This window comes from Dermacentor silvarum, chromosome 3 (genome assembly GCF_013339745.2).
Source record: "Dermacentor silvarum isolate Dsil-2018 chromosome 3, BIME_Dsil_1.4, whole genome shotgun sequence".
Lineage (NCBI taxonomy): Eukaryota > Metazoa > Arthropoda > Arachnida > Ixodida > Ixodidae > Dermacentor > Dermacentor silvarum.
The window spans coordinates 110,948,276-110,974,912 of NC_051156.1; the positions used below are offsets into that span (position 1 = coordinate 110,948,276).

General features: G+C 47.6%; 1 protein-coding gene across 1 annotated transcript; it reads left to right on the plus strand.

Annotated features, from left to right (window-relative positions):
• On the plus strand, positions 1-26,409 carry LOC119444674 (uncharacterized). The gene is made up of 6 exons (XM_037709039.2): positions 1-65; positions 5,249-5,420; positions 8,150-8,273; positions 9,430-9,508; positions 21,074-21,162; positions 26,048-26,409. Exons 1-6 carry the CDS (start codon positions 1-3, stop codon positions 26,053-26,055), a joined length of 537 nt encoding a protein of 178 aa, XP_037564967.1. The 3' UTR covers positions 26,056-26,409.
• Positions 26,410-26,637: the final 228 nt, after the last annotated feature.

Sequence of the window (26,637 nt, forward strand, 5' to 3'; positions counted from 1 at the left end):
ATGAAAGCCAGCCAACATCGAACAAGGCACGTCGGCCTCATCAGATCAGGCGAGGCCGCTTATGGGTACGTTCCACTAAATCCAAGGGTCGAGATCATCTTCGATGGGCACGTAGCAATACCAATAAAATATTTTTTGAATTGTCGCTTCGCCTGAACGCCGCATTCACGGGACCAAAGCTGTATTGTGATAACTGTACTGCATTAGAAACTGCGGAGCACATTTTATTGGCACAACAAGGTTACAGAGACGAGATAACTTGTTGATTCAGTAGAATGCGCTCTGCTTCCGAGAACTAGGTATAGGAAGCATATAGTAGGTCTTTTGCCTTCTCCTTGAGAGCAACGTCAACGTTTAAGATTATTTTTCATATTCCTTGAATATCTTGGCTTAATTTATCAGCTCTAACCTGTTTACATCAGCACCATCACATTTGTCTGACCTGTACATCATCATCATCAACATCCTATATTTATGTCTACTGCAGGACGAAGGCCTCTCCCTGCGATCTCCAATTACACCTGTCTTATGCTAGCTGGTTCCAACTTGCGCCTCCAAATTTCCTAACTTCATCACTCCACCTAGCTTTCTGCCATCATCGACTGCGCTTCCGCAGTCGAGGACGGCATACCAAGATTTTATATATACCAAGATCTCATATTTTATTGCATTCTATATTCCGCCCTCCTCCTCGTTCTGTCCCCGATGCCCTCCCTAATGCAGTGTAGCATGTAGCGCTACCTATACGCCGACACAATTCCCTTCCATTTTAGTAAAGAGCTTTTCTTCTCTCCTCGTCACAACTATATTGCAATGAAATGTCTACGGAATGACAGGTCTATGCTGATTTTTAAAGAGGGGTATTACAGCGAGTATCTAAGATTATTAAATATTGTAGGTATTTAAAGAATTCGCCATATTTATTTCTTATCCGGCCCCTTATGAACAACCACGAAGTAACTGAGCGCATATTACGTGATAAGTTTCTTCCCTTTCTTGTAGGCCAAAAAGCCCACCCATAATAATGTCGAACCAAGGTGTCTAGGGTTCATAACCAAATACCGCCGTTCATTTGCGGAAGAAGTTCCATGCCCCCTCCGTTAGCTTCAAAAAAGTACAAGTCCTAAGTTGATAAAAATTCGTTCATTCTTGCTTAGCATTAAAACATCGCATTAAAAAAGCCCGTAACCTCGAGTCTTGTAGCGAAAGTGTCATTAATAGTTCCAGTATTATTAATAATGTGACGGACTGTCACCATATCATTTCGTGTGGAAGGACACAGCCAAAAGGGACTATTTACACTGTACTTAAACTACTGTCAGACCACCCGCGCCAAGAGCCCATCCTCTTTCGCATGGATGCTCGTATCTTCAGCATCTTTTGATAACATCGCAATACTACACCCCGGCGGCGAAAGCGCCGTTCCGGTACTGTTAAATGTTTAAGGCTCGCGGAGAGATTTAGTACTTGAGCATGGCGACGGTGCAGGACGTAGTGGGCGTGGCTAGAATTATTTCATAGGTGGCATCGGTCACTTGGCGGAGCACGAGATATCGGCCTAACAGGAGAGTAGCCTAACACGAGAGTAGTTTTTCTTCAAAGGCTAACTTTACGAGATGGTGGCCAAAGCAGCACAAGGGTGCCTGGCGATAAATGGACGTCACGGTGATGGAGGTGGCAGCGGTGCTTCTTTTTCTGTTGAGACAGTTCCATACGAGCACGTACAAGTTGACAAGCGTGGTGATCATGGCATCATGTGCATAATCGCTAGCTGAAGTTGTGGTGGACGGCAGCACAGTGTCTATTAGTAGCATCGGTTCTCGGCCATATAAGAGGTAGAATGGGGAATAGCCAGCAGTTTCGAGACAGGAATATTTCTAAACAAAGGTAATGAAAGGCAGAGCAAGGTCCCAGTCACGGTGGCCGGCTGCAACGTAATTCGATAGCATGTCTGTAAGGGTTCGGTTAAAACGCTCAGTGAGGACGTTCGTTTGTGGATGGTAAGAAGTGGTAAGTTTATGCAGTATAGAGCAGGCACACATGATGTCGTCAATGACCTTGGACAAAAAATTGCTGCGGTTTAGCTCAGCTAACCCAAGATATGCCAAGCGAAAGCATGTTTTTTTTTAATCCAAAGCCGGCCTTTGTCTACAGTTGTGGTCCCGCTTCCGGCGTTGTGCGAGCCGGACGGCTGGCTCTGCCTTAGTTTCCGACGCTAGCTTCACGCACTTGGCATTCCGGACCCTCTCTAGTGAAGCAGCTCGCCGGGCGATATCTGTGGGGTGGTCAGACGCCGCTTGCCGACGATGGCTCAAAGTCTCCCACTCCCGCGCAACGCTCAGAGAACGCCTCGCTCTCGTCCATGCCAAGCTAGCACTGACAATTTTTTTGTCAGTGCGAGCTTTGTCTGTGTCAGTGCTTGCTTTTTTGTTTGTTGCAGAAATACAGATGCAATGGCTAAGCAAGGCTTAAACAGTCTATAGTTGGTATTCCATCACTAGTAGGCTTGACATGCTTAACGTCTGCTAGTGCTGGAATGAATAAATGAGAAAATTGACGGGTAAGGATCAAGCAGACACAAGATAAGTGTGACTGGTAACTTGCCTTCATCCTGCATAGGAGTAAATAAAGGCTGGTGATAGCGATTCTGGCTAAGTCGAAAGCCTCTACAACAAAATGACCTGTATAACAAAGGATTGGCTATGTTCAATGAAACGCGTTGCTGGGCTCGTTGGCGAATGACCAATTACCAGAATTGTGGTTTAGCAAAACATGCTGGAGCACAGAAGCAGCATATAGAAATGCACACGACGCCACCAAAGGGAGCAGACAGCTCAAAAGGCACAAGTTCATTCGTCAGGCAGAAAGGAATCAGCTTCGCTCTGCACGACATGAACGTGCACTTTTATGTATCAGCGTACCCTTTTATCTGTGTACTCCGCACATTAATGTTTTAATTAGCAATATTTCCTTCGTGTTGTGCAAAGCGAGGCTGATTGCTTTCTGCCCTAAGGATGGCCCTGTCTTTTTGGAGGTTTCTGCTGTCTTTGGTTGCGTCGTGCGCCTGTTCAAGTTGCTTCTGTCGACCCTCATGGTTTGCTGCACCACAATTCTGGTAAATGATAATGTGTCGGCCGAGTTCCTATATTGCGTATGTATCAACATCAATGTGAGCGGCCCTACAAGGAAGGTCTTTACAAGAAATTTGCCAACCCGTCGCGGCTGCTCAGTTAGCTAAGGCGTTGCGCTGCTGAGCACGAGGTTGCGGGGTCGAATCTCAGCCGCGGCGGCCGCATTTCGATGGAGGCGAAATTCAAAAACGCCCGTGTGCTTGCGTTGTAGTGCGCGTTAAAGACCCCCAGGTGGTCAAAATTAAACCGGAGCCCTCCGCTACGGTGTGCCTCATTATCAGAAGTGGTTTTGGCACGTAAAACCCTAGAAGAAAGAAGAAATTTGCCTGTACAACAAATGAATTTAGGTGTCCCAGAGGGATCATTTGTGGGTTTACAACGAACGTACGTAGCGGTGCAGCCACTGTACTCGGCACACACCACTGAGCTGCACTCTGCACTAGCGCTAATAGCAGCGCTAGCGACGCACTTGACCAGCGAGCCGATGTCAGCGAGAGTCCCCGCTGCTCCACTCCAGGAATCATTCAATTCGTACGCTGCTTTTAACACACCATTGGGTTTGAGCGCTGACGAATACGTTACAGTTATTTATTTATGGTATTTAAATGTACATTAGAGATCTCTAGAGAGACATTGTATAAGGGGTTCAAATACAAAAGTGTATAGAAAATATGTACAACAATTTAAAAAAAAAATAACAGCAAGATTGAGGTGAGAACAAACGGACGTGCTGGGTGTTGTCAATGAAGTGTTTGAGCTGATGTTCGCGAAAGGTGCCGTGAGTGCGCTGCAAGGCGATGCCGTCCCGGAAGCTCGTTCCACAGGCGGATGACGTGCGGCAGTGATGAGAAGTTAAAAGCTTGTGTAGCGCCGTAAATGCGGGTGTAGCTGTAGTTACTATGTAATATATGCGATAAGTAAGAGCGACGTTGTAATTGTGCTAAGGGTGACCGAGTGACATGGGCGCATTTATGAAACAGAGATAAAAGGGCAATGTCTCGACGGGTTTTAACGGGTGGTGTGAAAGTCCGAGCTTCAGCTGCGTTACACTGAACTGGCAATTGTAATTGCGCTGATCTCAAATTGTTGATTACGAATTGATGATGTAATCGTAACTGGCTACCGACGATGTGTTTAAAGCCATCTAGGGCCGGAAAAGACGCGAATGTCAATGAAGGCCACAGTGATGGAGAGCTTGTAAACGAACCAAGAATTTTGATAGCAAGGGATGCCACACCGGGATATGACGATGAGCAGCTTTACATTGCATCACTCCTCCGCACCTTGGTGCTGTATAGTAGGCTGCAGTCGCAGATTCCGTAAGACAGAAATGTGCAAGAAGAGTTAGCGGCTCATTTCACCAAGTCTCTCTTGAATCATATTAGATCAGCGTTTTAACTTGCTGAACATGCTTGGCCTCCTATATTCTGGGCGGTAATGTGCGATCTATACAACGAAGTCACCCCATCAATGAAGAATTTCAGGGGTCCGAAACACTTCGTTATAAAGGCATTTGACCGTATGTTGGCAATCACCAATGTTTCATGAATGCTTTTGATCCCAGTTGCAAGCTTACAGTCAAGGTTACATACAACCGGCGTAACCGGTAGAACACATACAAGAACAAAAGTAGCAGTACGTTCTGTACTGCCCGTATCACGTCTAACGTAGCCATTATGACATTTTTTATTGCAGCAATTCTCGCTCTTACTAGTTAACCTCTCGAATTTATTATACCTAGAAGCTGCAGTGCAATGAATCTCCTGGCCGTGCCTATGCGGGCACATGTAGGCCTTTCACTCCTATTCGCTGTACAGAATTCCCAGATTACTTTCTCCGCGGCTACAAATGAGCAATTCGGTAAAAGTACTTTGTTGACTGTGGTGTTCTAGTGCGCCATCTGCACAGAGCAAACAATAAAAAGCAAGCACGTGCCGTATCTCCAGCAGGAAGTGTCGACAAAGCACGCTTCCTGATACCTTGAAATTCTGGCGTCTCTCAAAGAACGAGGCGTAGAAAAGCAAAGAAAAAAAACCGTTACACTTCAGCATTCACCTGTTTGGCAGCTGAATGGCGCTGTTAGACAAGTGTCAAAGCACAATGCGTTCACTTTGCAGGCAGCTTTCCCCCACGTTCGTTCACGGTAGGGCTTGCTATAAAAAGGCAAAAGCCGCCACTAAGCCATTCCACCTCTTCGTACTATTCAAACAAGGCGAGCGGCATCACTGCCTACTGAGCAGTTGTCACTACTTTTCAGTAATAGTGTTCAATTTTTCATCTACCTCATCGGTAAGTGTCACACTGATCGTCGCGGTTGTTTACTTACTGGACATAATGAGGGTTGAATAATTTTTAAGTTGAAGGATAAGCCGTCGTAGCGCGCAATTTTAAAAAAAGCTAAGCGTACTGTGGTTACCATACTTTCTTCAAATTTTTGTCGTCTAGCGGTGTGAAAATTGCGCAATAACTTGAAACCCTTTTCAAACTAATCATAGGATGACCTCAATATTAAACGACGTCGCCTCACGAATCTCCTGCCGCAAAAAATGTTTGAAATCCTTCAAGTACGCATACGAGGAGTTACAGATAGTTATCGCAATAATGCGTGACTTTCTCTCATCTTTCGTCTTCACTAGCGCTCAGGAAGCTACGGATGGGGTATAGCAAGTGGGATGGGAAAAAAGAAGAAACCACCCTCCCGCCCCTGGAACCACGTTTCACACAGACACTAACTCAGATCCAACCGGTTTCAGAGCATTTTACCAGTGGGGTGGGAGGCACCATTGGGAGGCCGCGGTATTTACAGTACCCAGCCTGCCGGTGCGATCTTTGAGGCCACGCGCAGCAGACGCAGTTACGTGCAATTGTCGTACTTGCACGGGAAGTGCAAAGTTGAAGTACTTTTTTTAGGTCGCAAAAATATATTTTCATTTGTTTCACTGAAAATTAGCCCGAATTGTATCACTGAGAATACTCTCGTGATAGCGAAATCCGGCAATACCTGTTGGGAATTTTTTCTACCTGCGACGTACCGACTGACAAAATTTAGAAGGAAAGCTCAAGCGCTAATTCGAAGTTTTTAAGACGAGATTACAAGTTCCCTGCTGCATGCAGAGTAAAAATATTTGGCTCACGGGTTCACAGCAGAATTGTCTATATAGATGGGTAACTTTTCTTATAACACTCGAAAAAGTGTTTCAAGGTCCCTTTAAGACAGCAGATGGTTTCAAACAATATAGGATACGCCAAAAAAATGTATTGATTATTCAGCTATGTAAGGTAGCTAAACCGTAATCTGTGTTTTATTGCGATAACAATTATATGGACACTCCAAGCGCATTTCTGTCGTCGCCATCATCGTCGCCTTTAGGTTCCGTATGAAGTCCAACGGCGATAAAACCGTCACCGCGCGTCGTACGCTATGTCTGTGAGTGAAAGCGTGCCAGGGTGAGCAGGCGACCGCAGCTTGTTCTCGCGCACGCGAGAGAGGAAGGCAGCCGGAAGCGCGCGGACTGCGTTCGCACCCGGGGGAATGTTTCTATTTGCGCCCAAGCCCAGTGCTTGTCCGCTGGCCCCGCTGTGCGCCGCTCTCGCGTGCCATGTTTCTAGGTGGTTTCTTTCGCCGAGGGCGCTCGAACGCAATCATATGGTTCGCATGAATGCATGCTTTGGAAGCGTGGCGGTATGGCAGAGTGGTTACGACGCTAGCCTTGAGTCCAGCCGTACGCGGGATCGAATCCCGCCTTGGCTCTCTCTTTTTTTCCTCTCTGTGCCAGCGCGGTCGGTTGAACCCCGGTGCCGCGGCGAAAGCCGCGGTGCCGGGCGCCGCTGCGACGAAGCGGACAATGAGGTGTTGCTACACTCCGCCACACTCCAAATAAAAAATACTGTTCCATTCAGGTAGACTGTTATCTCCCTGATAGTGAGATTATATTTGGATCATCAAAACAGTGGTGCGTTTGTTTAGGCATACCATCGATCCCCTAACAGAAGCCACAGTCGTGCCTAGACACCACCAGCCCCGCGTGCTCTCCGTGAACGCCTCCTCCGTTCCAACGGCGGCGGCTAGAAACATGGTACGCGCGAGCGGCGCATGGCGGCGCCAGCGGTCGAGCGCTGGGCCTGGGCGCAAATAGAAACACGCCACCCGGGCCACCGGGAAGAGGCGACGGAGACGGTGGGGGTGGGAGGGGGGTGTGCGTTTTGCTTTTGTGCCTGCTGCTGACGGAGCTGCCGAGCGGGCACCGTATCTTGAAAGCGATCTGCTATGTGGCCGAAGTGTGCGCCCGCGGGGGCCTCATCTTCAAAGCGATCTGCGATGAGTACAAAGTGCATGCTCCGAGTGGCGGTAGCTTCGTATGCGCTGAGCTTTCGACGTTTAGTTCGCGTTGAAGCCGGACAGACAACGCGATGGTCAATTCGCCCGCTGCTGCTGGCGCGCTTTCTCACTCCAGCGTTTTCAAGAGTTTTGACGGTCATCGAGCGAGATGTGTTCATGTTTACCTATGCGCTCGTGACACCGTGCTTGTTTGTTTAGTTAGTAGACGAATATTTACAACTTTATTCGGCCGATAAAACTACTATCCTTACTTCGTTTAGCTGTCAACTAATTTGCTATCGGAATGGTTGTTTCACCTTTCGGGCGAAACTGCGACTTTTTATAGTTATAGTAATTATCAGAACACTCGAGGTGCGTTGTTGCCGCCGCCGGTATGCTGTCCTGGTATCGTTGGCGCATGCACGGTTGGCGCGTGGAGGGTTAGAATACCTCCAGATACGTGCACTGTGTTTGGATGAAAAACGAGTCACGCCGACGCACCAGCACGCCCTCCTCAGTCTGATTTGCCGCAGCCAGGACATCGTTCTCGCTTCCGCCGCTGCATGACCGTTCTACGCACATATTTTAATGTTTCTGCTTAGGAGTCCATGCAAGAGGTGGTGCATGTACGCTACCCCCACGAAACCATTCGCAAACATCAACTAAACCTGTTTAATCTTTTCACTTGGGGATGACAAAGACGGACCGTTTTCCATCGTTCTCATATCAAGCTCCATCAACGTGCGACGCCTACGTTCCTCTTTGCACCAGTACTGTGACACGCTTGGCATCTGCCCCGGTCCTATTCGTGCAGCGCAGCACAGGTGAGCGTTCTCGCTTCGTGCGTCGTGCCATGATACATTTGCGCATTGTTACATCTCCGTGTGAGAAAATAAAGCACCACCCCAAATAACAGTGTTATCACTTTTAATGCTTCGGCTTCGAGCAAGTATTTAAATTGTGCCAATATTTAAATTGGAACATAGGCACACATTAATAATGAAGCAAAGCAAATAAGAGCAAAGCAACATTCTCATTTAACCCTGGCAGCAGTGCGGATTAGTTTTATCCGGCAAATATTGAGTAATTAAGGCCTACATATTTGAGTCTGGTGTTTTGGGGAAATTTCTCTAATTTGCTGTCAATCGGAAGCGCCTAATGTGTAGACCCCTTTTGAGAGTTCCTCGTTCTCACAAGTTATAACAAAATCAGATCTTTTCTTTAAGTAAATCGTAAGTTTGCTAGTCAGTATCGGACAATTCCCAACCCGTTTTCTCAACATCGTGTCGTAGACAATCAATGCTTTCTATTATACCGCGTATGCTGTGCGCTGCAAGATTCGTGTCACGAGAGTATGACTGACGACGGGCCCATAGTGCGTAGAAACTGTTCCTTTAAGGCCGTTCCAAAGAGAACGCAATGAACACAATGTGTTCAGAAAGTCATCGACTTGTGACTCCTGAATGAGTGCGTGAGTGCAAATTTCTAATATTGATGTGAACCTTAGAAGGCATACTATAGGCAAGAATCTGAGTATCTAACTCTCAGCCCATGCTCCACACTCATCAGCGATGCTTCTGTGCAATTTGCATGGTATCTTCTGTTAAATGGAAGTTTTCCCCATAAACCAGTACACTAGTGCGAAGGAAGAACTATTGTATGCTTATGGTTTAGTTGCATCTCCTACGACTTCATCTGCAGGATGCTTGAACGCGTTGTTGATATAACAGTTGCTAGAGTAACTGGCGATGTAACATGCTACATTCGGTACGCTGTATTATCTCGTGTGCTTTTAGCAAACACCATTTCATGACGTGCTTACGTACTTTCCTGATTTTAGTGTCACAGCGAGAACTGCAGACACTGCCTAAGAGTGTTGCACTCATTTTGCAATTGCGCATATATAGTGTAGTTTATTGCCCGCAGATGTGCGCGTGGTAAAAATGCGTTACGTCGTTTCAATGTCTTTATGTACCTCAGCTGTCAATTGCCGATTTCTACGACATTATGAAGACCGTATGTCTCTGCCTGGTGCTGTGTGTCGCGGCCGCCGTTTTAGGTAAGTGCGACTTATCTACTGTTTGAGTAATCGATCTCCCGCTGAGCATTTTCCAGGAGACTGCTCTAAGTCCGTCATTGGGGGTTAATTATTGTAATATTTCCTGACCTAGCAATAGTAATCGTCTCGGAATGGTGAAAGTTTTAACCTAATAGTGTTCCCTTGTTTCAGATTATATCTAAGCCCTGTCATGACATAAGCCAGCTACAATAAAAATAAATAAAAATAAATAAAACTGCGCCATGCATCCACAAGCTATCTTTAAGCGGTCCTGAAACTTCTTTTTTTCAAAACTGAAAAGGTAATGCATTGAGTGAAATGTATTCCTATTCAACAAATTCCTTAAGATAATTTTCAAAAAACCTAATAAAACTGCGACAGAACTCTTCTCAGGACGACTGTCAGCGGTAATGCGTTTAGCATTGAATCAATATATACTAAAAAAATTTCACACTTAAGGGTGTATTCTTGCATAACATTGTGCCACCCCTCATGCCACCACCAGCAAATGCTGGTGGTGGCATGAGGGGTGGCGCTAGCAAATGCTACCGGAGGTAGCTGCAAGCTACCTCCGTGCTGTTGGAGCAAAACCGTTCGTATGCCAAGGTCGCTGGCATCCGTATGTATCACACATTCCTTGTTCAACTCAGGTAGCCTTAACTTAGTGGCTTCGACGAGCACGTTTGCGAGGTTCGCAGGGCCGCCTTCTGCTCGGGACCCCATCTCCACTGCTGACCTTACGTCAACAGCCTAGTCAAGGGGGCTTGCAGTGCAGCGATGTCTGGGATGAAGTGACGATAGAAGTTCACCAGAACCAAAAACCATCTCAGTCCGCTTATGCCTCCCGGTGACGGGCAAGTCAATCATGCTTAAAGGGTCCCTGAAACGGTTCGGACAAATCTTGTAGACGTGTAGGATGCAGCTACAGTAAAACATTCGCGTCACAATTTAAGAGAAGCGTCTCATATTAAGAGAGCTACGAACGATTACAAGCTGCCCTCCTCCCTAGCCATGCATTTCCTCCTCAACTCGTTCGCCGAGTGATCGGGGCTAAGCTCCACCTTCGCTGGCTCTACGTCATGTTGTGACGTACGTTGTCGTCTACTTCCGGTTGTCTTGGAGCCAGCAGCGCGAAGTACAGTGTACTAGAATTCTAGTACGCTGTACGCGAAGGCTCTCCAACCTCTGCGCTAGCCGCCCGGCCGTCGATCCCCTCCGAGAGGGATCAAGCAGCGTGCGTTGCGAGCATTCTGTCGCAGCGCCGAGCGTGTCCGGTATTCCGGTAACCACAGGCAGGCTGGGTGTTTTGACGGACAACCAGAGGCGTAAACTAAAGCCTCTCTATACCGCTGTGATGAAGGAGCTTCGTAGACGTACGTGAGCGGCCTCATCGGCATGAGTGGTCGAGCCATCTGGTGGCGCAGAGCTTAAACAGTTAAATACAGATCTAATATTCCTGTAACCAAGTGTAAAACATTTAAACATATCAAAAGACAACGTGTTCAAGATTACGATCCAGCCAAAAATTTGAGCCAGCAGCAAAGTAGAAAAAACTTGGTTACTGCTATATTAGCTGTGTGTTTGGTTGAGCTTTGTGCCGCCAGGTGGCTGCACCGTGCAAGCAGTTCACGTTTGCCACGTAAAACGTCACGTAAAACGTGGTAAAACGGCCAGTACACTTGCGCTTGCGTTCACCTGAATACCGGACAAGCTAAATTCTATTGTGGCAATCCTTCGACGTGAAGTGACGGCCGCAAACGCGTAGATGCTGGCGCCGTTTGGACACCGTCAGTCCGATGCGCTGCAGACACTCCGCTCGTCTGCTGCTTTGCAGCGGGGCACGATGTCGCAGCTTGACATGTCGCCGATCGCTACTTTTGCAGCCCACAACGCAAGGGCGAACTATGGGGCTTGCGAAAAGAAAGAACAAGGCCAACGCGGACCACGTAGCTCTCGTCAACACAGAGCACGTTGTAACACAAGCAGACGACACTTGCTGTGGGCCGGAAGTGCTTTTTGTGTAGGGATACATGTCCTAGTGCATTCTCTTTCTGTTACTTTCTTTTTATAGAAACAAATTAACTAGCATCTAAACTATTACGAACAACATTTGTTCACCATAATGTACGAAAAATTGCTTTCCTCTACGTGACGTGATCGATAATAAATATCGGTAGTTAAAGCAGACTCTATACATGTATATCAAAGACATGGGACCCCCCCTTGCGTGTGCTTGTGAAGAAATTAACTAAAAAGTTAGCTCAGTAAAATACAGTAAGTACGACAGGTACAGTGGGCGTTAGGAGCAACGGTCTCTCATCGCGCCACTGAATGGCCCAGTCTTCGAAAACGCATCATTGAGACGACCCGCCCGATCGGAGAAGACATCATTAATTGTTAATCTTCGTTAAGCGTAGATGGCGTCGTCCTCGTCGGGGCGAAGTTCGTTTCACAAGTCAAGGACGGCTATACACGTGAAATTGCATGTGTGACCAGGCTATACCTACTCCCATAGCAATAGCTTGTTCGCTGCGTCTTTGCGTTAGAAACGCTAAGACTAATTACGCGCAAAAACGCGTAAGGCTTTTTTTTTTCCCGAAGCTTTCGTCGCCCTGCTCCCCCATACGAGAGGGTTGCATTTCCTGGGCAAGTGCATGGGCCGCTGTGTCGTCCGCTGTGTGCGAGCGTGCTTCATTTGCCTTTACGTCAACAGATTCAGAATTGTACAGAATATTTCACCGCACAGCATAGATATGGCACGTGTACGCATTTTAAGTAGTGCGTGCTAGAGCATTGCACGGGCCGATTATTTAAGCCTGGGCCCGGCCCGGCCCCGTTTTTAAATTGGGCTGCCCGCCTCAGCCCGACCAAAAAATTTATGGGGAGACCCGGGCCCTGCCCGGCCCGCCACCCGTTTACCTTAGGCCTGAGCCTGGCCCCAGCCCGGCTCGAAACCGGCCCGAACCCGGCCCGAAATCGAAAAAGACATGTTTTTCAGAGTCGAGACGCGCGAGGATAAGTCGCTGCACGTTACATGCACACCACCAGAAAGCCCGAGCCCGGCCCGGGCCCGGGTCAAAAAGCACATGCAGTGTCCGAGCCCGGCCCGAGCCCGTGAAAAAACTGCTCTACCCGGCCGGGCCCGGGCTTTCGGGTAAGGCCGAGCCCGTGCAGTGCTCTAGTGCGTGCAACTCATTTCTGCTTCACTTACGCCGGTGCAAACAGGAAGCGGCCTCCTACCTCACATAATCTCGACTGTTTGGTGTACTAGTGATGCAGGAATGAACTCCGGTCTGTTCAGTGCATAGTGCACATAATCAATTTCTCAGGACGCGTGAACTCCAACGAGAACTGTCAGCGCCTGCAAAAAGAGTTTACTTACGCTGTACTGCGCACAACAGTAATCCATGCTTGTCGGCTGTCTGTTTCGTGCATTCTGTTGCGAGTCGGTGGAATTTCACTGGCATCAATCCCTTCGTGTGTACATTGCTGGTTTGGGATTCCACAACACAACAGCAACTACCAGCCTTGCGTAATTGCTGGTTTGTGATTCAACACAACAGTAACTACCAGCCTTCCGTAGGGGCGCAATCGCAAACAAGAGACGTTTCGCGCGCATGCAGACTAAGGCTACGTTCACACTTGGGAAGCGGCAAGCGGGCGGAAAGGCCAAAGTGGCCGGAAAATCTTTTCCGCGCATGTCCAAGTTGTTCACATTTGTTTTGCTACCGCCGCTGCAGCTTTCGTCCACATCCATCTACTCTGCGTACGTTTGTCAGCGTGATGGCGCTCATTATCGCATTATTTCGAGCGGTATGTTCATTCATTGACCCACCCGTCATCAAAAGTGATCATTTTGCGCAACTTCGCGTGTCATCTGCGACCTTCGGTAAATTCCTCGTTGGCGTTCCGTGATTCTCCTCACACGGGCGCGGTAGCGCTGAGTCACAGGTTGGTGCCTAGGCGTGATTATATTTCTTTAATAGCTTTTATTTACAAGTTGTAATAACATTTCATCATTTCGTATTATTGTCGGCGCCTCCAGGACACCAAAGCGGCAACGGGAACACCAAAGCTAAAACCCGGGCTGGCCGTTGTGTTGGGTCTCGCCAAAGCCTGCGCGTCCTGCGTGAGATCTACGCTCCAAATCTTACGTTGCGACGAGAAAAGCACCCGGCGACTTCTGCAACATACCGTGCAGCGATCGAGGAGAATTATAGAGCGCCAGCGAGGAATCTGCCTAACTATTCTCTGCCATGGAAGTGAAAGAAGAAATGGCTTTTATACTTCTACCTACTTGTTTTCTAGAAATGGACAATGAATAAACGGAGACGCGGACACCTCGGAAACGGTGGTGGTGGGTTCGCCGGGCTTTGCAAAAGCGCGAGAAGTTGGGTCACGCCAAGGCTTCGTTGCCGGACCTCCGGTCCCGGGACATTCGAATACTATCGCGAGTATTGCTGACTTTAGTACCACTCTTGTCGTAGAGCAAGGGGTGGTTCTTGATCGCGTCGATCAGCATTGCAGCCTGCACTTTTGGCACCATGTTAAATTTTACGACCGGTTGTTTACATGCTAGTGTAGCTTCCGGTCGAGCAGAATGACTTTCCGCCGCGTTTCCGCTTCGCTATAGCGAAAAAGTCGGTCCGAGACCGATTTGGCTCGCCGCTGTTTTTTCTGCCTGTTTTGCCGCCTAGGCGGGTGGAATTTTGCAAGATTTTGCCGCTTCCGACAGCTCCGAGACCAAGTGTGAACGTAGCCTAAGATCCTGCGCGAGCGCGGCCTAACCGGCACCTGAAGGGAAGCGGCGGAAATGTATACCGGAAATTTCGATCACCTGGGGTCTTTAACGTGAACCAAAAATAAGTAAACGGGCCTGGAGCATTTTCGCCTTCATCTAAAATGCGGCTGCCGCATTTGTTGCTTCAGAATGCGGCCGTCGCATTCTCGCCCAAAACCTCAGAGAGTGTCAAAGCCTTGACAAACACCGTGACAGTTTGTTTCCATATGCAGAAATGATTCGCTGTAAATTACCAACCCAAACGGAAGCGCCCAGGAATGAAATTGTGATAGTAGCACCGGTTCCTTGAATTATGTCAGTGCGAAGCGACGAGAACAAAGGGTGGGTAAGTGGGGCGGGGGGGGGGGAGGGGGTTGAACCCCCCCCAACCCCCCTCCCCCCTCTGGCTACGACCCTGGAGCGGGGCTTGGAGTTCATGAGTGTCACTTGGCCCCACAATAACTGCCACCGCATTGCAACGTTGCTCACGGGCGGCTCTGCTCGGACCGGCATGTCGACCCCGATTCCGCGTAGCTCGGTTATCGGCAGCGCGTGATGGACGCATGTTGTACGTGTATGGGTCGAGAGCTCGGCAAAATAACTCCAAACCGCCTCTTAAGGGCTCGCCACTGAATGCAACCGCATCATCTCTCAGGGAAAGAGTGCAAAAAGTGTCCCCGTTCCACGAGCATTGCGGCTGAAGTACCTGCGACGCTTGGAGTGGAGGTCGCTATGAACGCAGGCGAGTACACAACACAGACCTCACAGCACACATATAATACATATCAAGAATTATGCCTTAACGGCAAGTCTTTATCGCAATAAAAAAAGAGTATGTACGCCTGCATACACTTTACCTCCGAGGCCACCTCATCCAAATTCCTGAACTCTACACCTATCAAGTACGCTGTGAAAGTGGGGTGAGTTTTCGCGTGACTCGCTCGATCTTATCGCTCTGTCAGCGATGCGATAGAGTTCGTCTGTCGCCCTTAGGTACTCGAGTAAGGATTCATCCGGATGCTGAGTGCCTAGCTCCTGCTTGGAACTCGGCCAGCGTGCGGGACCGATGGCAAGTAAGCCGGAACCAGCGGGCAGCTTGATCAGTCAGGGACACTGGTACGGCGCTTTCTGTGATCTCGTCATCGGACAGCCCTGTTGCTTGCTGGTAAGCCAGCATGCTGTTGAGGTATTCATTGGCGCTGACTGAATCATGGTATCTGCTGTAGGTGGGTAAGCCCACCCTCCTGCTTGGTCTAGCAGTTCAGACAGGTGTCCGCAGAGTGTACTGCAAGACACCTGTCAATCTTTCAATCAGGCTCAGTGCATCGTGGAACAGCACCTGCTGAGACTTGCTCTGGTCAGTAGGGTCTGGCATTGGAGCTGACGCGCTAAGCAAGTATGGCGCTGCGACTCCACGCTCTCCTCAAACCCTGACGAAGGGTTCTCGCGAAGGAATGTGCCTCGCGCCTTCTAGGATACGTCCTGTCGTAGAGAGCGCCTCATATGCAGCGCCACCCTGTTCGACGATGATCGAGTTCCCAGGACTAACGTTCATCGCAGGGTTCGAATGAACGGTAGCGGTTACCGCCGCTTCGAATTGTTGCCTGTTGGTAGCCAACTGAGAGAGATCGTACAATAGCTTAACTCAGCCCCATATGTGGCCGTCGTTCATGTTGCGGCAGTCACTCCCACAAACAGGTTCAACCTGTCACACCTCTGGCACCAGCATGGGTCCCAAATATATGGATATTACTCATATTCGGGCATGCGTACCTGACACTTCAATGGATCACACCGCTTCAACGGAGCAGCGGTCGCTCACCAGCACTTTCTCAGCGGCCCTAACAGTCAGAACTTTGACCCCCAAACCATGGTTCGAATTAAGTTTCAACGACGGCTGTTTCAGACCAAGGAGTCAGGGCGTCTCTCTAACTTAGGCCGTTTATTCACCTTCGTTTTACACGCCAATGACCAACAACCACATACTCAAACAAAACCCAGCGGCGGAGCGCTCCACATGGTTGAGGCGAAAAGCCGCAAAATAGGAAACACACGAGAATGATAATGGCTCAGCTCACCTAGCATGGATCCGCGTTCGGGCTCTCGGGCGGTCAGTCACTGGCCAAACCCGGGCGCTGCTGAGGAACGGCGCGCGGCGGTCGCCGCGGCTGAGTGGAGTTGCGGCCAGTCGCAAGTTCATCAGCTGAAGGACAAGAACGCGTCGGGGGAACCGCGCTTCTCCCGAGTGGTGGAGAAGGAGTCTCCCCTGTTCGAACAAAGGGGAATTGAGGCAACGGGTGCCTTGGGTGAGTCATCGCGGCAAGGCGGGAAGAGCCGCGCGAGCAGTGAAAGCGCCCTCTTCACGCAACCTTCCCGCTAGATCGCGCGTAATGACCGCGTGATAAATACTCGCGGTCACTTCGCAGATATCGGAATGCGCGTGCATTTGCACAAGCGCCACTGGTTATGTACTGCAAGGTATACACCGCTCTTCAATAAAGCTGTTTCACACCACCCTGGGTCACTGGGTACTTGCCACTGTGTATGTGCGCCCTAGAATGAGAACAAGCTCTTTTTAAATTGGTGCGGTGGTGGGCGGAGACTTATCGCGCGTGCAAAATGTTGAGACAATCTTGTCTGAACCTACATTCACACACGCAGCCACTCGGGCACCGTGCTGTGGCGGCGCTAGATGGCGCAACGTGTCCAGCAGGCAAACCCGAAAAAGCCATCCGCATGCATACTGTCTCAATATCACGCCTTTCGCGGATTGCAATACGGTGCATCAATACATTGCTTCAATGTTGATCGCAGTAACCCCAAAATCATCGTGAGATGGGTTCCGCCGGATTTTAATGCGTTCGCATTCGTAGGGTACTTTCCGCACTTGCCCGGGATATCTATCTATCTATCTATCTATCTATCTATCTATCTATCTATCTATCTATCTATCTATCTATCTATCTATCTATCTATCTATCTATCTATCTTCTTTCTATGCGTGTTTGTGTGTCTCTACCCGTGTCCTCGCCTACCTCGGTCAATGGGTTGTCCGTAGTCGAATGGGCGGCGCATCGTGAAGGCTGCGCTGAGGTAACAGGTAACAGGGCTTTTTTTTAAGCACTAATGCACTTTCTTTTATACGCGAGGGTTTATCTCCTTTAAAAGTAACGCATGAACTGCCGATTGACGGAAGTATTCGTTTTCGTGACATTACGTTTTTATTTTGCAACGACCATGTAGGCTGAAGTACGAGCCTCCCGCGAACAAACCACTGCTCCCATATCAGTCAGCGCACTCTAAGTTGGTTAAGAGAGGAATCGCAAATACATGCTTGTCAAGCGCATTATGTAAGTCATGCCCTGAGCTGATAACCGAAAGCTTCAATGATCAGATCCTCCTCTTTTGTATGGCAGGTTACCCTACACATGCACTTATTAGCGTTGCTGAGAGTCTGCTCCAGTCGAAGTTATCAAAGAATTCTTCCAGCCTGCCTTGTGTAGATAACAGGAACGTAGCTGTCGTCCCGTATATCCATGGCCTATCACACCGGTAAAAGAAAATAGGTCAACGCGCGAATGTGAGGGTTGTGTTTTCAGCATCTACCAAATTGCAATGTCTGTGCACACTAACCAGACCAGGCCTGTCTGAGATGCGCATGTACAAAAAGAAACACCAGGACCTGGTTGTTGAATGTGCAGGAGCAATTGTTTACAACCTTCCTTTAAAGTGCGGGAAAGATAACGTGGGACAAAGTGGTAGGTGCGTCAACGAGAGTTTAAAGGAACGCGGGTATAATGTACCAGAAAAGCGTGGTAGATTCCTTGACGCTCACTGCAGGCATTACAAGTGCACTGGTGCCGGGGCGGATGATGGTGACCGCTCGACGTGTGCTCCAGACTACAGAGACTGCTCCATCGTGAGAAGAGCACGAGGAAGATTAACTCGCTAAATTATCGAAGCAGGAGTAATTGATAGGCTCGGGGATAATTGTATTTCACAACCATCAATTGCCCTTTCCCGCAAAGAGTTAGCTTACCTGCGTAATGGTGTGTAAGGTATGTTTGTAAGCGGCACAGGTATGATGATGTATGCGAAAATGTTGTATATATGTGTGGGTCCTTTGCTCGAAATAAATATTGTTGCAAGTTAGCGCCTGTGTGTGTCACCGCTTCCTTCGTCCTTGTCTTTTCACGCGCTATAAGCCTCACGAGGGATCGCAACCAATCATTGGGCCAACTTGGGCCCTCAGTATTTGGCAGTGTGTACATACGTGCTGCCCTTTAACGAACCTTTTTCGCGCCGACACGGGTCACTGTAGGCGTATGAATGAGGAGGTACCATTGTTCAAAGAAACTATTTGACGCCTGCTAGGAGTACTGGCTATGTGTCTCTTGGTGTGTGTTGGTGTTCAATAAACCTCTTTGATGCCAACTTTGATGACTGAGTATGTGCCGGGAGGTGCGGGTCGCTATTCAGAGAACCTATTCGACACCAGCTTTGGTCTCTAGGTTTGCTCCGCTGATTATTTGCTGCTCTACAATGACCAGAAAGGGCCTCCGATGCTGAGTGAAGTCGAACCCAGGTCTTACGGGTTCTCAAGGACGGAAACCCCATTGATTAGCAGGCTATGACACAAATTCGCTGGGCATGCGCCGCTTTTCAAAGAACGCCATTCACGCCGACACTTTTGTCAGCTGCGCCATGAATACACTGAGTTCTTCAATGAGGCCATCGGAAACTTGAGTCCCTCAGCATGTACCCCTGAATATGCGGCAAGCCACGAAACCATTCTCACGTTCGCGGGCACCGGCGTGCCACGCTTCTCGTCTCGGAAGCCACGCTTGAAATTCTCGACATTGCCGGTAGATGCCGTAACATGTCCAGGAAGAAGTACGAAAGAGGGGCCCGGTTGCCGCGCGACGCGTTTCTCAGCCTTCGGAGACCACAGAGACCATGCATAGTACGGAGACCACTCACTAGCTTCGCTGCGGCGGCACTAAATGACACGGAGTACTTTCAAGGAAGCGTGAAAGAGGAATCCCGCTGTAGTACATACACGCCCCATACTTGTCTCGATGGTGGCAATACGTTCTGTCTCGATATTGATTCAGTGCTAACGCATTGCCGCCGACAGTCATCCTGAGGTCTGTTCTACAGCAATCTTTTATTGATTGGTTCGGGAGTGCACCAATGGTAAACATTGAAGCAGGTTCCGGACAGTGACGTTGGAACGGAAACAGGGCAGGTGGGGCGCATTGCGAACTGACGGTGCCCTGTTTGCTAGAAGTTTGGAGACGGAGTAACAGATGGTCACAAATAATTTTTTGACAGGCGCGTATAAGCTGTCAGGCCTCTTGATTAGTAAGTCATTGGCAGAGCATAATCAGGGTGCCTTGAAAGCGTTAGTTATGAGCGTGCTGTTTTTATGCGACATTGCCGACTGCCTCCTGCTAGTAGCGGGATGATGTTTAGCTCGCATCTTGGTGACATGGGATGGAGACAACGAATATTTATTTAGCTTTGTACAAATTAATTTGCAGTGCTGCTTCAAAAAACTAATGAGTATGGTTTAGCTAGATTAATACGTAGCGCTTATGCATAAAGTAAAATAAGCTTCAGTCAAACCGTGAGTGTTATCTTAGTAAGATAACGCTCACGTAACACACTCACGTAAATGTAACATGAGCATAAAGTCCCGCAGTAGCTGTTGGTGATGTGATTGGATTTATTTGGCGTTAGCTCAGGACTTGTTAATGGAGAATCAGTTTACCAGAAATGCATTGCATATTTTAAACATTTCAATGACACCGCCTGGAATTCGCTGGCAAGTTTTCGTGAACAAAAACCGTGTTAACATGCCAAAATATGTGCGCTCCTTCTAAAGTACTTGCGCTGCCTGCTGGCTGTGGAAATACCGAATAGTAATAGCCCTCTGTTTTTGTGTCTCCTGTAATAGCATTGCTATGCAATGAACGCAAATTGTGTTAGACTGAATAGTTGCCGAGGCTACCTTACGTTTCAACGGGATAGTGTTGAGGGCCCCATGCCGCAGAAAATTCGGCGTCGGCGTCGTTGTTCGTTAGAGAAAAATCATGCCAAACCACGCATCCCGAACCACGCAGGATCTCCGCGTGACGCAGAAGCGTTGCTCTACTAATAGAAATCCTTAAAGTAAAATGCGTCAGAAAATTCGTAATGTACAGCTTACAGAGGACCTACAGACATGATAGCGACGGATTGTGATTTGAATATAAGAGAGAACATAATTCTGTTACGCGGAAACTCAATCAAGAGCCCTTCTTCCAGCTGCCGTTTGAGGTCTGTCTTAGTGGGAGCGGCGCTCCCCACTCGGTTCCTTGCAACACCATCCAGATGGCGCTCCCCTCCGCGCATCCGCGGCAGAGGCGGAAGTCGCCGTATGTGAGAAACAAAAAATGAACGGTAAGCTCGCCTTCACGCATAGTGTTCGCCGCCAGCGTTCGCAGGTAAACATTACGGATACATAAGCTGCAGTTGCCGGGGAGCACGAGAAGCCGAAATCTTTAAATTCTATCGCGTTCCACTCTTAAAGGCCAAGCTTAAGTGTCCTCCAAGTTTTTAATTACCCGCCGAAAACAGATTGTAAAAAAACAATATGGCATTGTTCGGCTGAGTTCATAGAAAAACAATTGTTCTATTTCAAATATTCACTTACGGCTTGTGAAGCACACATCACCTGACCTCGCGTTACATTTACTGTAGAATTTATAAGGCAAATAACGTTTTCGATTCTATGCTCCCAGCACACCCGCATCATGGCCAAGGTGGGCGCAGGAGAGGTGGACCACCTCGTCTCGGAAGACGACCTGCGCTGTGGTTCTCACCAATCCTCGTAAGTATGGTGAACAGCAAACACATTAGATCTTCAAAAAAACCACTGGCGTCTCACTTGCCAAAGCTCTGTCCATGAAGGATAATAACCAATAAATTAATATGTGTATTCTTGCGTAGCTGAAAATGCGTGTGTTAAAAAAGTGCCGATATATAAATATCTGCTATCAACAATACATTTTGCAGCTGTAGCTGTTATGGGCTCACTTCACTAGTCGTTTTCGTCTGCGGTATGGTGGCCACTATCCGTCGCTGGAATGCGGCTGGTTTAGCTAAAATTTCATTTGAATAGCTAAACAAAGTCATCGCAATTGATGCGTATTCGAAGCACGTATCAACATATTTCCGTCGAAATTTCTAGCTCTCATCCACTGCGTAAATACTGCAACAAAGGATAGCTATGTCTAGCATCTTGAGCAGTCGTTGTAAGAGCTTTGGCCAACGCCACGCTCTGCATCCATGAACCAGCGCCGAGGTGAATGAATACCTGTCTTGCATTATTATGTTTGAACGCGGTAACGTTAAGGGGTCCGTGTCGCAGAAAATCCGGTGTCAGCGCCCGGCGCCGTAGCCAGCGCTGGCGGCCTGTTATGGAAAATTGCCGTATATACAGGGTGTTTCACTTAACTTGGACTAAATTTTAAAATACGCGAGGGGGGGGGGGGGGGGCTGGGTAGCTGGACAGAACTAAGTTAATGTTAGTTGCCGTCGCTTGGAGCTACGGATATTTTTTTTTGCGTTCGACATAGTTGGCTTAGTTCTGAACAAGTAATCAACTTCTTAATTATTATAATTTGATGAAAAGTGTAAATGTAAAAATTGTAGAGGAACATGAAAAGCTCCTGATACAGCTTTTGGTTGCTCAATACGTCCTACATTAAACTGCTTTTCCGAGCGTGAAAGATGCCCACGAATAGATGCAAAGTGCCTTGAGCAGCCAGCCACGCAGCTATGTGGGTGCTTTCGCGGGCTTCTTTCACGCTCGGAAAAAGAATTTTGTATTCTATATTGAGCAACACAAGCTGCATTGGAAGTTTTTCATGTTGCTCTACTATTTTCTCATTGACACTTTCATCTAATTATAATAACTGGGAAGCAAATAATAGAACGCGCGTTATCGGGACCCGTTCGCATCGCATCGTTCGCATACGGCAAGTAGGCTTCATTCACTGCAACACTGAACGTGGGAAAGTCAGCTTATAAAGACCAAGCTTACACCGATCCTCTTAAAGTCGGCTTCACTTTTAAACTGAAATGCATTGCTGGAAAGATGTTTTTCCTGGGCAATATAAGTGGTCTTATATTAAAATGTGAAGGCCTTAGAATCTTTTTCTATTATGTTATTAATGGTTTTCTATTGGCCAGACGTGCGCAGGTCTGGTAGAAATGTTTTAGTTTCCTCGTAGCAGAATTAGGTTTTTTCGCACATTCAAATGACAATCCGACGCCGATTGGGAAACAATCCGACGGCGAATCCGACGCCGAATGGTAAAGTCGTACTTTGCCATTTTTCTGGCGGATTTAACTGTGAGAAATTCAATTTTTGTTTACCAAAACCTTACCACGTGGAGGGCCTGCGCGGTTGGTGTGACTGGATCATACTCTCCGCCACCCGCGATCACACGCCGGTTGCCGACGCCGCATTTTCTGCGACACGGGGCCCTAACTCTATCGCGTTAAAATAATTGAGACTAATTATCTCAGTAATCTGAATGCCACAAGTAAACTGACAGGTCACGAGATCGCGGGATCGAATCCCGGCCGCGGCGGCCGCATTTCGACGGAGGCGAAATGCAAAACGCCCGTGTGCTTGCGTTGTAATGCACGTTCAAGAACCCCAGGTGGTCAAATTTAATCCTCCACTACGGCGTGCCTCATAATCAGAACTGGTTTCGGCACGTAAAACCCCAGAAAGAAGAAGAACAAATAATCTGAGTATCTGCAAGCGACGGGAAACAGCATTACCTTGGTTCTGTGCAGCTCCGAAGCATTTGCATTTGCATATTTTTAATGTTTGGCCCAAACTAAGTGAAACCCCATGCTTTCTATATGGCGCAAAAGTTCTTCTTTCACTAAAGTTGCTGATACCTTGTCTTACGTACTTGACAAAGTTATTCATCGCAATTTTGAGAATGGCAGCCCACAAACAAATGTCATGAAACAAAACACCGACAGCGCATGCCTTTTACGTTAAATATTATCGGACTGAAACTATTAGAAGCGCGAAGCAATAACAGAAACCTGAAAATAACCCATAGCGTTCGCCGCCACCGTTTCGACGAAAGCAAATGGGAGCGAAATAACCGTCTCCTCTCGGTGCACATCCCAACCGTGCCGTGAGGGAAGGAACGCCTGTGCGCGTGGCAATGAGACAAGAGCTAAAAGCTTTCACTGCTCGCGAAGGCCGCAAGGTGGAGTGATGACGTCAGCGTTAGGGCATAAAACGCCGGAGTGCGCGTTCGCTTTTAAGAAGCATGTGATGTGTTCGAATCAATGGGATAATTGTGGTAAATTAAAGGCGATTGTGACAGCTGATTGTGCTTGAACAATAAGATGCGTCTGTATCGCATAAAAATACGATTTTGGAGCACAGGAAATTTGAACATCACGTGTCAAAACTAACAACGAGAAGACTGTCGTATTGTGGACAAATTAACGAATGCTGTGTCATGAGCGTTACGTTGTTATGTGACCCAAGAGCATGGCGAGCGAATGAGTAGGCGAAGCGAACGGGGCCGAATAACGCTATCACGTTGCACTCTTAAAGGCAAAGCTTAAGAATCATACAAGTTTTTTTTCACTGCATTTCGTGACTTTTTACTGTTTGCCAAGTGACGAGCGGTGTAGGGGCCACCTAAAGGCGCCAGCCTTTCCTATTACGCCATGTCAAAAAGTATACAAAACATATACATTATAAACGAAGCCGTTGGCTATGAGCGAGCGGCGCAGGATAATAAGACGGACAAAACAAGGCACGTGTCTCTCGAGTTCGTTGTCACCGGCGACCGTTACCTGCACAAACGAAGACGACACGTACTAGATTCCTTTGCGAGGGGAAAAACACAAAAAAAAGCTAGGATGCAACGCCACGTGACACTCTTGAAGTCTACAAATAAAAAAATTGGGTAAATAATTGGAAAAACACCCAGCACGGGATGTAAAGTTGTGTTTTCTAGTCCCCGCGAGAGGCTGCGCTGGTTTCCTTGTCTGTGTCACTTGGAAGTAGCCCACTGCGGCTACAGTGTCTACGCTCTTTAGGTAGTGTTGACTATCGCAGTTTTCATAAATCGAGGCCGGTAACTAAAGGCTTCAAGTACAGAGAACAAGACGCGAGCTTCGTGGGCTGGAGAAAAGAGCCGCAACTACCGGTCGCCAGCTATGCTAAAACCTATCATGGACCATGCGACGTGCTGGGTGCAGTTCCACACTTTCTACGCCTGATGTGCGCATTTCACAAAATTTCCCAAGAGAAAGGAGGGAAACAATGGCGTCATATGAGTTACTTTTTCTTGTGAAGACTCGATGTCTCACGTCATCCTGTCTCCTAATTTTCTTTATTCCTTCTTCCATGAATAATCTTTAGGAATAGTTTTTTATGGCAAGCATATTCTAATGTCAATCTGCGAATTGTTACTTATTCCACAACCACCGACAGTAGTGAGAGACTTACTGCGCATAATATTGCGCCAGCTAGAGCTATACTACTTACGGAAGAACAAGTTTCGCCAAGAGAGTGTTTTTATTTTTCCAGCATGTAACGAACAGCCGCATGTAACAATGTGTAACGAATATATATAACTCCATATATCGCTTAGATTCTTACAGCCACACTAACGAGCCCCTTTCTTTGGTATCGCTGTGTACAGGAAAGAAACACTTTCTCTATGATGTATGTATCGCGTGCACAGATGTCTTGTTTGCGCGCAAGGCAAGACGCAATGAGAGCTAAATTTATTTTCTCAACTTGGCGTTCACAGAGGCATATCCCGGCATTCGATTGCATTTGCATTGCAGTTGCGTTGTATTACGCTAGGTGTCACGACATGTAGCAGTTCTATTTTTTAATGCCACGTATCAAGGTATGGGATATTTGCGCCAAATAGTCTCGATATCTGCGTTTACTCTTCGGTAGACGTTATGGCGCCTCCTCGCAAGGTCCTAACCGCTGCTGAAGAAGCGCATCGTAGACGTCTGCGTGCGGCTGCAACCAGGCAACGTCGGACTCAGCAGACCGCTGTTCAGAGAGCAGCTCAAGCCGCAGCATGCCGTCGACGCCGGGCGGAAATTCCAGTTCGTTCTCGTAACGACGAGTGTGTTTGAATAATTTGTCTTAATTAAAACGGTACTTTCCATATACTCAATGCTTGCAGTTACCGTCTTCAAGCAGTTTACGACGCTATAGAGCATATGTCCTACAGTGCCGCTCCTCCAACTTACGCTGTGACTGTGATGTGTGTTCCGCGTAGGCCTGTGACTGTTTACTTTCATAAGGAGCAAATAGCGTATTTTTCCATTGCAAGGCTTATACTTTGCATTGTACGTGTGCCAAATATTAATTTCCATCAACATTTTATGAGCCGATGCGCTGCGACGTATGGAGAAACTGTACAATTGAGTTGGCATTGTATCAATCAGGGCACGCCAGAATTCAATCAAAATAGCGCGAGTTTTTAGGTAGCATTGTGTTCGAACACCTCCGAAAAACTGCTAGAAAAGTGCGCTAATAATTCAACGTTTCATATTTAAATAAATTACTTTAGGTTCATGCAATAAAAAACCTCCAATAATATTGTTTTACAGAACAAATAGAGCGAGAATTTCTTTTTTTAGGTGGCGAGGTCTGAGTGTTGTGCCTCAAATTGTTTAATACGTTATTTTTCTTGCAGCTTCGTAAACTGTGTGCGCAAATTCAATTCCCATCCTCCACAATACCGGGAGTGACTCTGGATGGCAGCACTGTTACTGTCTCATTCGGCAGTGAATCTACGGTGAATTCTTCACCATCAGATTCTACGATTACATCGTCAAGTACTTGACAGACTTCCCAGGGAATTACACTCACTCCAGGTGTTTGATATTGTCCATGTACCACAAATAACAATAAAGTTTGCTCCACCATCAAGCATACGCTTCGCTGAAGCAAGAAGAAATGTGAGGACGATAGCCGAGGAGCCTACGTAAAACGTAAAATGAATAAATAAAAAGACGTAAATTACAGAGAAATAAAGTACTAGCGGCATCGTCACCTCAATTGTTGCGGACGTTCGTTTCGCTGATTAACCAGCTCACATGGTAACATGGTTTGTATTTCTAGCGCCAATTTTCTAATTTAGTTTAGGAGACTACCCATTTTACCTCATCAGATAATTACATGAAGAGATAGTCAAAATCTATGCTGAAAATTGTTATGTAAGGGTCCAGTTACAAATATCTCCTCTGCAGAGTTTTAATTTTGGACACGGCGCCAAATGTCATA